The following is a 17,240-nucleotide window of genomic DNA, read 5'->3' as shown; positions in this document are numbered from 1 at the left end:
TTCCGTATCTTTGCCTTGTCATCCTCAGCGATGTTTTCTTTGTGATTTTGAGGTATTTCCATCAGTTCCAGTCCAGTGAAGATGGTAATGCCATGGGAATTACCTACCAACCATGTGATTCTTCCTACCAACCTCTCTCTTTTTGTTATATAGGCTTAATTTTTTAGAGTAGTTTTAGGTTTGCAGGCAAGTGAAGCAGGAAGTACAGAAAGTTCTCTTCTATTCTTCTCCAGTTTCCCCTAGTAATGCCTTGCGTGAGTGCGGTATCTTTGTTACAGTTGATGAACCAACACTGAGATATCTTTGTTGATGAAAGTCCGTAGTTTACATTTAAAGTTCAGTCTGCCTTGTACAGTTCTAATGCTTTTTGATGTCACGTACCCAGTGTCACACCATTGTACGGAATACTTTCACTGCCTTGAACATCTGTGCTCTGCATATAGAGCCTTCCACCCTCCCTAACCATGGCCACCACTGATCTTTTCATTGTCCACATAGTTTTGTCATTTCCAGAGTGTCATGTAGTTGGAGTCATACACAATGTATGCTTTTCAGACTGGCTTCTTTCCCCTAGCCTTGTGCATCTGAGGTCCTCCTCGTCTTCTCATGGCTTGTGAGTCTTTTCTTTGCATTGCTGGATAGCGTTCCTTTGAGTGGCTGTGCCACAGCTTGTCGATGTGTTCACCTGTTGAAAGATATTTTATTTCCTTCCAAATTCTGGCAATTATGAATAAAGCCTGCTGTAAAAACTCACGTTCAGGTTTCTGTGTGGACTAAGTTTTCCACTCATTTGGGTGAATACCTAGGAGCCAAATTTCTAGCTCATATAGTAAGATTATGTTTAGTTTTGTAAAACACTATCAAACCATTATTTGAAATGACTGTACCATTTAAGGTATTTTTAAAATTAATAATTAAGTCATTAATTATCTATTAATCTTTCTTGCCAGTATCAAAATCTGCAAGTTCCCACTAGGTTCTAGGATTGGGGCTGACTGTTCTTACATAGTCACTGGCATGGGGAAACAGACCGCAGTGGTTGTCTTAAACCAGGCAGGTTCATCTGGTTTCCAGCTGACGAGGGAGCTACTTTTCCTGAGCACAAGGCTCAGTAGAGAGGGAACAAGGAAGCAGAATGCCCAGGTGGAACTGGGGCTATGCCAGCCACCAAGAAACGTAGCCGGAGGAAAAGGTGGTTGATAGAGACACCAAGACCACCCCAGATGCTGCCTAACCAGGCCTTTCTATTCTGTACCCTCCCCTCTCCCTCCTCCTTTTTCCTACCCCTTTTCCTTTGGTAGTTCAACTTATGATTCTAAATCTAGATTTATTGTAGGAAGGAGGCTTCAGTGATTTTAGATTTAATGTTTGTAAAACATTATCTCAGCTTTCAATCTCAGACCACGTATACATTTTCAAACATTTAGCCAATGCCTCTGATGTTGTGGTATTGAAACAAAGGTATATATATTCTAAGAAATGAGTAAATTGCTTTAAATAATCATTTCACATTTATTATTCTTGGGCAGTAATAAAAACTCATCGTGGACATAGAATGAGGCTGTTATTACAGTTTTATCTGTTTCCAGTCTTGGTTCTATCACTAATGAGCCATGTGTATCTGGGCAGGTTTCCCGTCTTAGCAGGCCTCAGTGCCCTTGGCCATTAACTAAGGAGTGAGACAAAATATTCTCTAATGCCTCTATTATTGTAAAATTATATCAATGTGTGACTTGTTGCAAACATAAAAAGAATTCCTGAGTCGCAAAAATACATCAAGTTATAAAGGATTAAGGTTTTGGCGAGCTGTAATCTGTTTTTATCACATCTGCGAAGGACTTTATTACCCTCTTTAATTGCCTCCAGCCAAGGTTAATTAAGTACGTTTAAGTTCCCTCTTATTGTACAATGTGTGCCTGTCTCTTCTTTGCTTGAGAGTTTATTTTTTTCCCTTGCCGTCTCTGATCAATAGCTGTCAGCATGCTTTTTGGAGGTCAGTGGCTTCTTTTCTGCACTTGACTGGCAGGTGGCACTTTTGAAGTGCTGCACACTTTGCCTTCTTTCTGCCTCTTAATGCCCTCTTAGTTCTTGGCAGGGTGCAGAGAGGGGATCACGTAACCCAAATGTTTCCCTTGCAGGCTGACATTCATCTTGGTATTCATCTTCCTTGTCAAGCAAAGGATAAAGAAGGCATAATTAAGAAAATGATGGTGCTCGCTCCTTGTGGCCGGAAACCTAGCCCATTACCACTGTTGCTATTCTGTTGCTGCTTATCCCTTAGCGGCAGTCTTGCTTAGAAGGATTCCTCCTTCTGCCAGCCTCTTATCCTACCTTTGAAAATCGCAGGTTGAAATGGAATCTCTTAATACATCAAAGGATTTACAGTTTGATACAGTCATAATTTTACCTCATCTTTTTCCTACCTGCATGTTTCTCTTTGAGACTGATTTGTTTTTCTTTTTTCTTTATTATAATCACTGTTTTAGCTTTTAGAGACCTGTTTTTTTATCATGAGTTTATCCCCCATGTTTCTGATCTTTGGCACGGTTACTGGGTAGGTGTGAACAGACATTCTGTAGTGTGGTATTTTTGAAAGTGCTTTGTGTTACCAAAGGCAGCAGGTCAAAAAATGAGCAGCCACTTAGAAATGATACTGTTTCTCAGGACATTTGGGGAGAACCATAGCTGCCTTGCTTCTTGGTTGGGTTGTTCAGCATTTCTAGTATGCCCTTTGTACTAGTCCTCTAACTAACTGGGGGGATCAGAAAGGCAAAAGTTCTGCTCTGAGGAGCGGGTAGATCAATGGTGGCACTTGGCAGCCACTGATGGATTTTGAGCTGTATGGTAGCCTACTCAGAATGGCTTTATGGAATGCTCTTGGTGCTGTGTGTGCAGGGGCCTTGCAAAGGATGATGGTCTTCTGAAGGCAAAAGAAAGTTGGGGCAGATGATAGTTGTACCAGTTGAAATGGAGAATAAGCAAAAGGTCAAAATATTATAGTGGGGGAGCATTAGCTGGGGATATTGCTCATAAATCAAGGTCTGTGGCCACTGTTCTGGGCTCAATCATGGTATGGCCAAACGTCTTGGATTGTAGAAGATCAGGGACCATCACAGATCAGAGTGAAGTACTTGGGGACTACATCACTGGACACCGCCTACGTGGCTGGCAGCTCACTGTCTGTTCCCTTGTGTCTCACCACAGGTTTGAGTCATCCTCTCACGCCATCAGCATGAGCGCCTATCTGCGGGAACAGAGAAGGGAGCTGTATAGTCGAAGTGGAGAACTGCAAGGTGGGTGATTGGACTACTCTGGACAAATGAATTTTCTAGAGGAATAGCTGAAGCATTTATTGCATGTCAGCCTGTGGTCTGCATTCACGAGATTCTTTCAAGAAGACAAAAATATAATGACATGATTATTTGATTCTTCTATCATTTCTTTGCGTTTATTGCCAAACAGCTAAAACTCTTACTGTGGCCATAGGATTTATAGACCTGCTACCATTGATGTGGGAATTCAGAGAAAAAGTAGATGAGGCCAGGTTCTTCTTGCTTAGATAGCAGACCTGAGTCCAATCCCAGGCTAGCAGTGTGCCAGTCTTCTGTGACTGCTATTGTTACTTTGAATAGTTGTTTTTGATGCCATCTGGAATATGGTAGACTATACATTTGCCCTTTTCCAAATGCCTAAGATTTGGAAAAGGGCAAATGCCTTATTTAAAGGGAAGAAGAATGCCTTTTCTAAATAGTATGGTATAGTCAATACAACTTTGATATATAGGACATTAGTGTGGTTACCAAAGAGTTGTAATCTGTAGAAGAAAGATAATAAATTATAATATAAATAAATCAATCAGACCAATAACATTTCCTTTTGTAACAAAAAGATACTGATCGTGGTAGATGTAATCAATCAAGGAAGATTTGTGAGGCTAAGTGTGAGACATCCTGGGTGTTGGAAGGAATGGAAGTTGGGTACAAAAGAAATAAAGATAAAGCCTTAAGTAAGATCTAGTTATGAAAGTGAGGCTGTACACATGTGTGCGACTGCACACAAACACTACCCACCCCCCACATCAGTAAGTAAACACACCTAAGTGAGTGGTGTACATAAATTGCTAGGGGAGTTCAGAGTCGGTAGTGATTATCGAAACTACTTTAGAACTCTGGGCTTTCTCCATGTGGAATAGGTCTGACCACTTTGACTGTCTTTGCTGCATTCGAGTCACTTGGCGCATTCTTTAGTGACTAGTCCATGCAATTAAATGTTCAGTTTCTAAGACTCCGAGTTCTACATGAAAACATCAGCCTTTCTGGATTTTGACTATTGCCTGGTCAGACCTGTCTTCACCTTTGTTAGTAATCTATGAGCCTGTCGGTTTTTCTAAAGATCCTATTACACTCTCTCATATTTGTGTCAGTTCCAAAGCTCATAGACGTGGCTACCTGTAGTAAAACCTAGAAGTATGCTGAGGATGTTGGGTAAAGGAGATCAGCCTACCAACATTTTATTTCATATCAAAGCATTATCATCCATTCTGGAAAATGTGCAATATGCATCTCAGATTCCTGATGTATAGGAGTACAGGGATTGGTTATAATTGGAACAAATGAAGGGGTGGCCCACTCTGTGGTCAGACGAGAGAGGAGCAGGAGGGTGGCCCCCCACAGTCCTGCTCTAGCCGGCTGCTACCTACCAAAAGAATGTGGTGGGCTGCAAAAGTGTGGAAGGAAATATGGAAGCAGAGTCTTGTAGGAGCAAGAATTGTACTTGAACTGCTGCTTAGGGGGGTAGCAGATTATCTAGGGCTGGAATAGCTTCTGTCCTCACAGTGTCCTCATTTTAATTTCTCTCTAGACTTGGATTAAAGAATAGTTTAAAGGTGCCTCTATAATTTCTCTCCTACTGTCCTTGAGTATAGTACATAAATTTCTTTAATGATGGCAAAGCCTTCTTTTCTTCTATTTTCGGTTGAATTCTGATTATTTTTCACAAATAAAAATTATTTATTTTAGAGCAGTGTTAAGTTCACAGTGAAATTGAGCAGAGAGTACAAAAAATTCCTTTATACCCATGTCCCCACCCATGCACAGCTTCCTCCAGTATTGACATCTGGCCCTGCTATGAAGCCTTTCACTTGGCACTTTAGGATGAAAAGGTAGACCAGATAATCAATAGGCCAGCACTGCAACTTGTCACTCACTCGAATTCAAGCATAATTAGTCAACAAGGGTAAACACCTAACAGCAGAGTCTTTGTGTTTTGTTAGACAATAGGAATGGTGAGCACTCTGTGCTGTGGCCTTGGGGACAGTTTTTAATCCCTGCTCAGTGGTCTGTGATCCCTTGAGTGACAGTACAGTGTGGCAATGCAGGGAGCGGGCTCTGGGCCCAGACTGCCTGCATTTAAACCGCTGACTCCCCATCACGGGCTTTGTAACCTTGGGAAATTTGTATAACCCTTGTGCTTCTTTTTCCTTTTCTCCAAATGGAAATAAAAACAAGAGCTCCTACTGCATGAGGCTTTTGTGAAAGTGAGGTGAGTTAAATATGCTATGAATAGCATTTTAAAAAGCCTCTGAAGAAGAGCAAGAGTGAATATTCTGCCTTTCTTCTTCTTCCTTTTTTTTTTGGAGACAGCGCTCATTATGTCACTCTAGGTAGAGTGCTGTGGCATCCTAGCTCACAGCAACCTCAAACTCTTGGGCTTAAGTGATTCTCTTGCCTCAGCCTCCTGAGTAGCTGGGACTACAGGTGCCCACCACAATACCCGACTAGTTATTATTTATTTATTTATTTATTTTGTTAAGAGACAGGGTCTCACTCTTGCTCAGGCTGGTCTTGAAGTCTTGTGCTCAAGCAACCCACCTCCCTTGGCCACTCAGAGTGCTAGGATTATGAGCCACCAAACCTGGTCATTTCTTCCTAAGTATTAGAATTTCTAGCATTGCACTGGGACTTCAGAGTTTAGGCACACATTCCGTTTGTCCTTTCTGTCATCTTTCTGTGATGCAGTCCTGCTCAGCCTTTCAAGTGAAATTTAGTTGTCATGTATTCTGGTGAGCTTCCCGGCTGGTCCCTCCCCGCCCCCACCTGTCTTTCTCTCTCTCTCACACACCGTCTGGGGTTTTGGCCCCTGCTGTCTGTTTCCACCATGTCTGTAGTATCACCTTTCTCTTACCTCCCATGCTATGTTGTGGATCCGCGCTCACTTGGCTGAGTGTTCTACCAAACTCCAAGCTCCATGAGTGTTTCATTTACTCTGCTTTGCACAGTGTTGGTACAGTACATGGTCAATAAATGCTGCTTGCCTTGATGACAGACAGACAGTTAAGATCAAAAGCAGCACAGAGTTCTCCATTGAGAGGTCGGAAGGGCCCTAGAAGGAGATGGAGCCGCTGGCAGCCACCATTAGCTTCCCAGATTTCCCTTAGATTTCACTTTGAAGGCAGAGTAGAGGCTGTACATACGTTTTTGTTCTCTGCAGTTATAAACTTCATTAAGTAGAAACATTGCCCTTGAGCTGTCTGGCCCTGGACAAAACTGCTGTATGTAATTGAAAAACATTTTAAAATCCAACTAAGTGACAGAAAAATTTTATTCTGTGAGGAGGGTTAGATTCACAGTAATCTAACTAGGAATTTTCCCATCTTTCAAAAAGTTAATTGAAATATGGGACATTCAAGTCCAAGTCTATTGCACTTACTAGTGTTCTGTAAGTTACGAGGAGTTTCTCTGGGGATGAAAAACGTAATAGTTAGCAAACACATCATCTTCATAATAATCATGAAAAAATACTTCAGATGAGCTGACACCTCACACACTTGGTGAGAGAATGGAGTAGCTGACCAGTTTTTGTAAAAGTTTGATGGCATTTCATGTAGAAGCAAAAGTTTCCCTGATGAATGCTTTTAACTCTCAGCAGGAAAAAAGGGGGGAAAATCATACCCTTTTTCCATTAAAAATGGCCATCTTTTTTAGTTATTCCATTAATCTGACTAGTCCAAGGACCACAGCACGATCTGCATTTCAGCTTGTCCTTGGAAAGGCATAATTGAATGGATCAGTGAAGTCGTGGGAGACTGGCAGAAGATTTTTGTCTCTTCTGTTAATGCCACATTGCTGCAGGCTTTGCTTCCCAGGGGTTTGGTTCATAGGTCAACTTTTCCTTCTGTTGCAGGAGAGCGGCAAAGAAATCCACCAGAAACAGCATCAAAGAATATTAAAAAGCTCACATTGTACCAAAGTTAGCTCCTGCCAACATTTTCAATTTATCATGCAATTAAAAATCTTACTAAGTCTAACAACACACAGGGGATAAAAGAATGAAAAAAGATGAGATTTCTTTGGTATTATCAACCCATCTCAATTGGCTCTAACTGTTACAGTACAGATGGTTCATTATAGAGTCTGTGTTGGCAAACGGGGTTGAAGAGATGGGGGTGCCGCTTCAAAGCGTGTGCGATAACAGGTGGAAATCTAACGTGTGTGTGTGTGTCTACGGTAATCGTTGACGCCCTGTTGTCATCAGCCTCTCTGCCGCTCATTGTACTGCTTAGACGGCAGCATTGTAGCTGAAGTAAGATGCAGGTCTTCGTGAACATTTAGCTTGCGTGTAGCTTCTCAGGTTCAGTGACTAATACTTCAGGAGAATAAGAAAACTGATGAACACATTATCTCATAGGAGTTAAACAAAATCAGAAGACTGCCATTCCTGACCAAAGTAAATGAACTCATTATTGTTTGCTGACCTCTTCTGGCATCCTCTCCCTTATTATAATAGTTCTTTATCACAATGTTTATAAAATTTTTCCTTATAATACTTAACATGTGTATGTCTTGCTCATTGAACTCATTTATTTTCTACACTTCCCTCAGTCCAGAACACAAGACTAATTCCTCGATGCATACCAGGCTAGGATAATGCTTGGCTTGAATTAGGTACTCAAGGAACATTCGAGGGAGGAGGACTCCATCCTTATCTCCTCGGTTGTGGGTACAAGCCTACTTAATCTGAGACTCTCTGATGGACATTTTAATAGAGTACAAGTCCTGTGGTCTGTCGTCTTCCACTTGTAAGGATCATAAAACTTATGAATGGATAGAGTACATTAATTGCCATTGATTCAAGTGGAAATATATACTCAGTTTTGATTATAATTTCTCTTCTGTCTTGGGGCTACTTAGTACTTCTGTTTGCATTCAACAACACTGTAGAGTGCCATTTTTATTCCCATTAGCTTAATGAGTGGCATTTCTATAGCCCTGACATTAAAATACTCTGTAAAGCTCTAACCGCTGGAGAATTGCCTTCTTGGAGATGATCTGCTTTATGTAGTAAATATGGTCGTGCTGGTGAGTACCGGGCTCTTCCACTGACCTGACCTGAATTCTCTGCATCTTTCTCTCTAATGAGTAATTGGTGAGTGGGGCTGTGAGTACTTAATGATATTGTACGTAATTAATCTATGTGGAGGAGCCTTGCCTTAAGGTAAAACAGTATTTGAGATAGATTAACTACGGGTTGATTATCCTTTTCTACAAAAGGATTTACAATGGCAAGTTGTTCTATGAAGAGAGCATTTATTTGGAGCAAGGTGTCACGTAGACACAGCTTTCAGTGACATTTTGGCTGACGTGAGGTACCTTGTTTAGTATGGCAGTTTTCCACTCATACCACACATTTGTTCCGCAGCCTTAAATATAAGAAGTACTGGTAAAGCTTTATTCCCTAAATTTGATAAGAGTTTTTTGTAGCCTTTAAATTTTTGCTCAATGACTTTGTTAAGAACTAAATGTATCTGAGGTTTATCTTACAAAGGTACAAGTGAATCTTTCTAAGAGCAGAATGTGAACATTTTAAAATAATAACTAAGAAAATAACACGAAAAAAAGAACTAACGGTATCACAAAATGCAAGGAACATGAAAAAATATTTTTTCTTAATAAAATTTCATATAATTATTTCTCAATAACTAATTTTTCATAGTTATTTGTTTTAGCCTCTAAAACTGATTCCCCTTCTCTTTCTGTGTTTATAGTCTTCCATTAGCTTATTCTGTTTTAGCCTGTAAAAATTGATTCTTCTTCTCTGTGTGTTTGTACTCTTGCTTTTTTAAAAGAACGATCTTAACTTATATGTAAGAGTTGTCTTACAATAAAATTATAATAGAATTTTGAGTTCTAATTTCTTTATCTGTTCCTAAGAACTTATAAGTAATAAATATACTCTCTGCAGGTCGTGAACAGACTTAATGGATTATTTCAAGTCATTTAGGAAAGCCAAGACTGTTCAGCGTACCACTTCTTGGCCTTTATCTATGTAATATAGAAACAATATTTAAAGATTTTTTTAGTCATGGATTTATGGATTTATTTCATGAACAACTCAAGTTGATAGAATCTTTTTTAGCTAGTGGACAGATCACTGGAGCTGAACCCTATGGAGTTCATGAGAATGTGGGTCTTGAGGGTACAAATAGCATGACAAAGTCCATTACCTAAGAGAAGCCTAAGAGCCTCACTCTTGGAATGTGATACTTGGTCATCACCTAAAACCGTTTGATGGCAATCTTATTTCTCAAAAAATTCCCTTGTACTTATTTATTTCTTTATTAATTAGAGAGAATGTCTTGCTGTTGTGCCCAGACTGGAGTGTATATAGTGGCACGATCATAGCTCACTATAACTTGGGGTGCCTGGGCTCAGTCAATCCTCCTGCCGCAGCCTCCCACGTAGCCAGGACTCCAGGTGATGTCACCATGCCCAGCTAATATTTTAAAGTTTTTGAAGAGATGGGGCTGCCTATGTTACCCTTGTCTTGAACTCTTGGCTTTAAGCAATCATCCTGCCTCAGCCTCCCAAAGTGCTGGGATCCACAGGCGTGACTCCCTGTGCCTGACCCTCTATTTGTTTATTCATTCGTACAGATACCAGAAAAGAGGCAATGCTGTTAAGTGGAATAGAAAGTATTTGAGTTCTAAAACTGGTACAATACATTTCTGTATGTCTATATTATACTTCAGTTATAAGGTTTTTATTAAGAAAGGTCTGAAAAAATAACAAAAGCTTCTAAAATGATGCAACTGTAAATTTTAAAAGTTACTTTATTTCTCACATTTTTCATGATTTGTTTCACATCAGTTTTTTTTTTTTTTTTTTTTAATGAGGTAAAGGTAATAGCTTTTGCTCATTTTCCTAGACTTGATTCGAGCCCATAGGAAACTATATTCTTGGCAACTCTACTTCTGGGTTGAGCTTCGTTAGAATATAAAGACCACAGATGTTTGTGATGTACTATGAAGACCATAATTATCAGTAAGTGGCGAGAGTGCTAAATGACTTCATCATTGTTCCAGTATGGCACAACTTGTAAGGTAATTTTACATTTTCAAAATGAAGTTTGGATACTTTCTGGAATATTGGTAGTATTAGTAGAAATTATCCTATCTCAAGGAGTCAATTATCAAAAGTTCAAAAGAAACTGATGTAAACGCCCATGTCCTATGAGGTCTAGATAATTAAGAAAACCACATTTTAGAGCTAGAAAGTGCTTTAGATCTCCTACTCTAGTTCTTTCTAACTCACTTTTTAGGCGTAGAACCCATCTCTATTTATTTCAAAGTTCAGAATAGACAACAGAACAGAGTGGAGATGGTTTGCAAAGCAGCGCTGAAGTTCAGAGCCCACCTCCCTAGGCCCTCACGGCATCTACCCATTTCCCTTCCTCTGTGTGGACTGCGGCACTGTTATAAAACTCTCCAGACTCTGAAGCAGAGCCCTGCACATACGGGAATTTGATGTGGGAAAGAAATGATGTTCTGTTTGTTGGAAAAGCACAGATGAGTCAATACAGGGTGGTGAGGTGATTATCCATATTAGAAAGGAAAGAAATTGGTATCTGATGTCATTTAGGAAAACAGATATTTAGTGTGTTAAGACCTCAACTGTGAAAGGCAGAACCTATTGAGAAGAATATTCATGACAGGGTGGCGCCTGTGGCTCAAAAGAGTAGGGCACCGGCCCCATATGCCGAAGGTGGTGGGTTCAAACCCAGCCCTGGCCAAAAACTGCAAAAAAAAAAAAAAAAAGAATATTCATGATAGCATTGTTTTAATAGCAAAAACCTAGAAACAACCCAAGTGCCCAGAGACTGGAGGATGGATATGTAATTTGTGGTGGAGCCGCTCAGTAAAATAGTACGTGGCAGTGAAAACAAATGAATTATACTAGAGGCTGATTTGGGTGCATCTCAGAAGCAGTCATGTAAGATACGTAGATAGATAAAAATCTAATCTCAGTTGTATGAAGGTCAGAAGTTGTGGAACTGAATAGTGTATCTTTTAGGCACACATTCTAGTGTGATAAAAATGTGAAAACGGTAAGGGAAAGGATCATGGATATGGAACTCATGGCTGGGGATAGTGGCTCACGCTTGTAAAGCCCAGCACCCTGGGAGGACTGCTTGAGGCTAAGATTTTGAGACCGGCCTGGGCACTATAGCAAGAGTCCCATCTCTATAAAAAATTAAAACATCATCTGGGCATGACAGTGTCAGCCTATTGTCCCAGCTACTCAGGAGGCTAAGTAGGATCGCATGAGCCTGGGAGTTTTAGGTTACAGTGAGTTATCACCATGCCGTGCACTCCAGTGTGGGTAACAGAGTGAGACCTTATCCTCCCCGCTCCGAGAAAAGGAAAATAAAAACTCAGGAAAGAGATCACCTTTGGAGAGGATGGAGGAGGAGATCAGCAGGGAGGAGTGTGTGAGGCTTTAAAGATAATAGTGGTGTTCTGGGTTTTCTTAGCTAAGTTTAGAATACCGTTGTTTTGTTCCTTAAAAAATTATACAAATGTCATATACACTCTTTTATACATATTATACATTTTATTAAGAGTAAAAATTGTTTTAAAAAGTTGCTTAAGCCTCCAGAGGTAAAACCATTTATGTAGTTTAATGTTCCCATTTTGAAATCTGGACCAAGTTCTGAGTTTTCTGTGACAGCAGCACTGTCCTCTGGCCTGTACCATTCCGCAGAAACGCCCGGCCCATGCTGAAGCTGGGGGCTGTCCCTGAACTAGTTAGTACTGAACCTTTTGTAGTTAATGAAAAGGCAACCTCGGGGTTAGTTAGGAGAGCTCCTTCCCAACCTGCCTTCTTCCTCCCTACTCCCACATCCTGTGCCTGGGACGTCAGACACCTGGCATTAATTCCCGTCAGCAGCTAGGACTTTTGTTTCCTGTGTGTTCTCTAAAACTTTCTGTTTATTGATCCCATGTAGAGTTATCGTATGTTTCCTTGTGGTGGGCACTCCGCTAGGCCCTCGGGATACAATAATGAACCGAGCCACATTTTGCCTTTGAAGGATGAAAGAAAAGAAAGGGACTTCAAATGTGTCACCCAGGCTGGCACCTGCCTTCCAATATTCGTGCTCCCTTTCCTCTCTATTCACATTGCCCTGGTTTTCAGACGATCGATCACATGTCCCCCCAAAATATTGACATGTTTAAACTTCCCTTGCAGCCAGCGTGGACATATAATTTTATTCTGGCAAGTATAATGTGAGTAAAAGTAACATGTGTAACTGCAGGTCCTGCTGTTAAGGGAAGGAACGGGCCCCGCCTGTGTGTGAATGAAGTGTGGTGAGCATCTTAGACGTGTAGGTGAGACAGCACTGCAGGGAGGTTGGAGCAACAGGCTCAGAGGAGTGGGGTCTCCGGCACTGTGCGGCGCCGTACCTCTGATGACCCCTGGGCAAGAGCCGCCATGCCACCCCGTGTCAGAGAGGGATAAGCTCTGACTTGTTAAGTCACAAGTGTTTTGGTTTTCTGTTACTTGCAGCCCTACTTAAATCCTAATTAATTCAACATGCAAAATGACCATAGCATTATGATACACACTATGATGGGATTGTGCACAGCATACAGTTAGGATGTATATACATCCCTGGGAAAAGCAGGAAGCCTCCGTGAGGCTTTAGTTATGAAGGATGAAGAGGATCTTTTCAGGTAAAGAAGAGGTAGGTATTTCAGGCACTGGATGCTTTGGGCATAAATGTGTTAAATGTGAGAATACTGATTCTCATAATAAGAATTTCAGAATCTGAAATGGATATAGCTTTTTCTATTAATTAAAGAACTCGGTTCATACATACAGACAGACCTCTGCTAATTACGGTTTGTTCCTGCGAGGAACCAGAGGTGTTAGAAAGTACACCAAAGCTCCTGTGAATGGCTTTGGCCAAGGTCCATCCTTAACAATTAGGAGATTAAGAGTTGATAAGAACCAGTAGCGTAGTGATGATGATAGGGATGTAAAGATCATTGCTGAGCAAAAGCTAACTGTAATCCCATGCTGGATTTTCTGAGTCATGGTCAAGTGTTATCTCCATGCACCTTTATTATTGAAAATCTTACAGGAAAGGTCAGCACCTGTGGCTCAGTGAGTAGGGCGCCAGCCCCATATACTGAGGGTGGTGGGTTCCAACCTGGCCCTGGCCAAACTGCAACAAAAAAATAGCCAGGTGTTGTGGCGGGCGCCTGTAGTACCAGCTACTTGGGAGGCTGAGGCAACAGAATCGCCTAAGCCCAAGAGCTGGAGGTTGCTATGAGCTGTGATTCCACTGCACTCTACCGAGGGCGACAAAGTGAGACTCTGTCTCTAAAAAAAAAAAAAAAAATTTACAGGCAAACAATGACTGTTTTAAGTGAAATTATTATAGTACATACATCATATGAGACTGCACATAGGAGATAAGGCTGGAAATACTGGCAGCATCCACATCACAAAGGACCGGCCCCATCTATTTCTAAAATACCTTGGGTTAAAAATAGAATGTTTAGCTTGAACTGCAGTGATAGTGAAGGCAGCTTGGTTCTGTGTGGAGATTGCGGAGCTCTGTGTGCTCACATCTGATTTCCAGCTTACAATTGTGGTGTGGATGAAAATAGGCATCAAGTTACTTTTGGCTTCCCCACAATTTAAAACTGGAAAAGCCCATATTACAGTAATGTATGATGGTATGTATGAATGCTCCATGAATATTGTAATAGTCATAATATAGGATGTTCATTCCTAGAATTGTGATGACATCTACTGAATTGCAGCCAGTAATTTGCATATTCATGCCCACTTAGCTCAAATAAGTCCCTGTTTGTTTGCACATTAATGTCTGATTTCAGCACCAGCTAACTAATTTACATATCCCTGTTCAGTTGGTTAGTGGTGTTCAGATGTTGAATATTGGTGCGGCTGTGCTTGGGTCTGGAGTAACTTGGGGAGTGCTACAGTTTAGCGGAAGAAGCACCTCTTACTTACCCTAGTTTTACTAGACACGTCACTTTACCTTTCTGAGCGGTCGAGCACTCATCTGTATAATGAAGTTCACGCTTACCCTGCTCAGTTCTCAGTTCTATCAGCCGACACACCAGAGGTAATAATGTGCAGTCAGCTGTTCTAGGCCAACTATATTCTGGGCCCTGCCCCTGGAACATCTCCTGGGTAAGGAGGGCAGGTGCTATGGAGTCAAGACATGCAAACAGTTGAAGTCTTAATGAATATGTAAGTACTTTGGAAAGCATGGAGGAGAAAACACTTAACATTTTGGGGGGCAGTCACAGAAGATATTGCAAAGGAGAAATCCTTACACGGAACTGGCAAGATGAATTAACTGACCACATGAAGGAAACTCAATGCAGGTGGGGAGAAGATGTAAATAAATACAGATTTGTGAGAGTTCTGCGGACTTGTAGGTATTTCATGGTTAAGCATAAAGTATAGGGGGAAATTGGACCTAAGTCAGAGAGAGGTATACGGACCTCAGAAGACCTGGTATAATACAGCAGGAAGGTTTTGTTTTTGTCCTGTGGGTGACACATGTCCTCTAAGGGTTTACAACAGAAGCGTGACACAGTCAACCCTGAATTTTAGAAAATGGTTTCTGATGGAGAATGAATTGAGTGCAGTGGGACTGGAGGCCAGGCGGCAAGTCGCGTGTTATTTCAGGTGAGATCTCCTAGAGATGATTCCAGCTTTTTAGCAGAGGTGGGAAGAGAGCCAGAGCCTAGTTTTCAGGTAGAATCCATTGGACTTGATGACTCCTTCTGTGCAGGGCTTGAGCAAGAGATAGGCAGTTTGGCTGATTCTCAGTTTTCTAAGCTGGTAACTTGGGTGGAGAGTGATGTAATTTGTTAAGACAGAAAATAGAAAAAGAGGAGTATTTTTTATGGAGTGTTAGGGAAAAGATAGTATTTTTTTGAAGATAATGTTTTAAACACACATTTTTATGTTTAGTTTTATTTAGATCTATGTAATCTAATCTACCCCCAAAGAATTCCACTGCACAGTCTAATCTGTTATCTTCTCTAAGCTTAAGGTTTTTAGCAGTTTGCCATCTCCCCTCAACCATTCATTCCTAAGTTCAGAGTATTGGAATTACAGTTTTCTTCTATTTCTCTTCCTTTTATTTTTAAATTATGAATAATACATTCTTCTTTCCAGGCTTTGATTTATTAGTTTTAGCACCCAGATGGTATCTGAAGAATGTAAATTCTTCGATTTTTATTTTTTCACGTACCCCGTGTTTTTATTATTAAAGCCAAACTTCCATCCGTTGTTCTTAACAATTTGCTCTGTTATTTTGTGCAAGTCACTTAATCAGTTTTCTCTCACTCTAGGTTCCTGGATTCTCAGCCACTTGCTCCCTCTCTTTTGCTCAGATCAGAGTCTTGGGACTAGTTGGAGCTTGAGAGTGCGTTCTCCAGAAGTGCGGCTTATTACCTGGGTGACTTTGGGCAAATTGTGTGCCACTGTGTCATCTGTGTGCCACTTTCATTTATATGCCTAACCTCATAGGGCATAATGGAGATAAAATGAGCGAACACAGGCAACATGTTTAGAACTACACCTGGGCCATATTAAGTAAATGTTAACAACTGTTATTTTATCTCCAACACCCAGCATCATTCTGCACATATAAGAGGCACACAGGAAAGGTTTGTTATTTTTAATGAATGACTAGGCATGTTAATGGACAAATACATTCAAGTAGTATCTTCCAGAATTATCTATCCCTAGAAACTCTTTCCCCCTCTGTTTTCTTCTTCAAAGAAGTCCTTTGGGAGTGTTTAGAAAATTTGTTCACCACAGTGATCATTGAGTCTTACAAGGTTAAGTGGCACTCACCATGAGAGCTTAGGTGGGATTATACACTGCTGACTAAGAGGGCTGCACGGGGCGACTTTTTAGTGAGTCGCTCTTCCTGGCTTATATCCACTCCATAAATAAGTATCTGTGGCCATAGTGTACCCGACCACCTCTCTTTAAAACCATCTTGATCTTCAGCGTCACTAACCAAACATGACAAAGTCCTTCCATAATAGAATTTTATTAGGTATATAGGATGACTTAGATTTCAAACAACTTGTTGATTTTCTATTTTATTGAGATAATTTGTATACAGGAAGCCATATTTATGTAAAAAGAATAATTTTATGAGTTGTGGTAGATATATACAACTGCAAATATAATGTTTTCATCAGCCCAAATGTTCTTGTGCCCTTTTTAATCTGTTTCTCCGTCTGCTTTAAGCCTTAGGTAACTGGTGAAATCCTTTTTATCACAATAGATAAGATAGACTACCTTGTGGTTTCTAGAACTTTATATGGCTGGACTGACACCACATGCAATTTTGTGCCTGGTTTCCTTCACTCCACAGTGATTTTTGACATCCGTATTGTTGCAAACATCAGTAGTTTTTTCTTTCATTACTGAGTAGTACTCTGTGGTAAGGACATACCATGAACTCTTTATGCCTCCAGTGCTGGGTGTGCATTTGGGTTGTTTTAGATTATTGTGAATGATGCTGCTGTGAACATTTGTGTATGAGTCTTTGTGTGGGGCATATATTTTCACTTTCCTTGGGAATACATCAAAGTGGAATTGCTGAACCATATGGATAGTGTATGTTTAACTTTTAAAGAAATCCCCAGTTTTCTAAAATGAATGCATCTTTTTATATTCCTACTAGCAGTGTTCACCAACACTTGGTATTGTCAGTCTTTTTAATTTCAGATATTCTATTGGGCGTACAGTGTTACTTCATCGTGGTAGCTTGTCCATTTTTAAAAATTTCAAACTCATGTAGGAGGTCATATAGCTGCAGATTTGGTTATTTTATGTACAAGTTAATATCAACCTGAGAATGTTTGTCTCTTGTGGTAATGAGTCTAGACCTTTTAT

The 17,240-nt window shown here is 40.5% G+C and overlaps 1 protein-coding gene across 2 annotated transcripts in view; it reads left to right on the top strand.

The window, feature by feature from the left end:
* EXOC4 (exocyst complex component 4) overlaps positions 1-17,240 on the top strand; it is an 812,900-nt gene that overhangs the window by 213,439 nt on the left and 582,221 nt on the right. For both annotated transcript variants that reach the window (XM_012806281.2, XM_003791609.3), the window contains exon 9: positions 3,205-3,293. In XM_012806281.2, coding sequence (XP_012661735.1) covers positions 3,205-3,293 — 89 coding nt within the window. The remainder of the gene's footprint in view (positions 1-3,204; positions 3,294-17,240) is intronic.

Source organism: Otolemur garnettii, unplaced genomic scaffold (assembly GCF_000181295.1).
Source record: "Otolemur garnettii isolate 467f Iridium unplaced genomic scaffold, OtoGar3 scaffold00049, whole genome shotgun sequence".
Classification (NCBI taxonomy): domain Eukaryota; kingdom Metazoa; phylum Chordata; class Mammalia; order Primates; family Galagidae; genus Otolemur; species Otolemur garnettii.
Note: the sequence above shows the minus strand (reverse complement) of the source record. Positions and strands in the feature narration are given on the sequence as shown.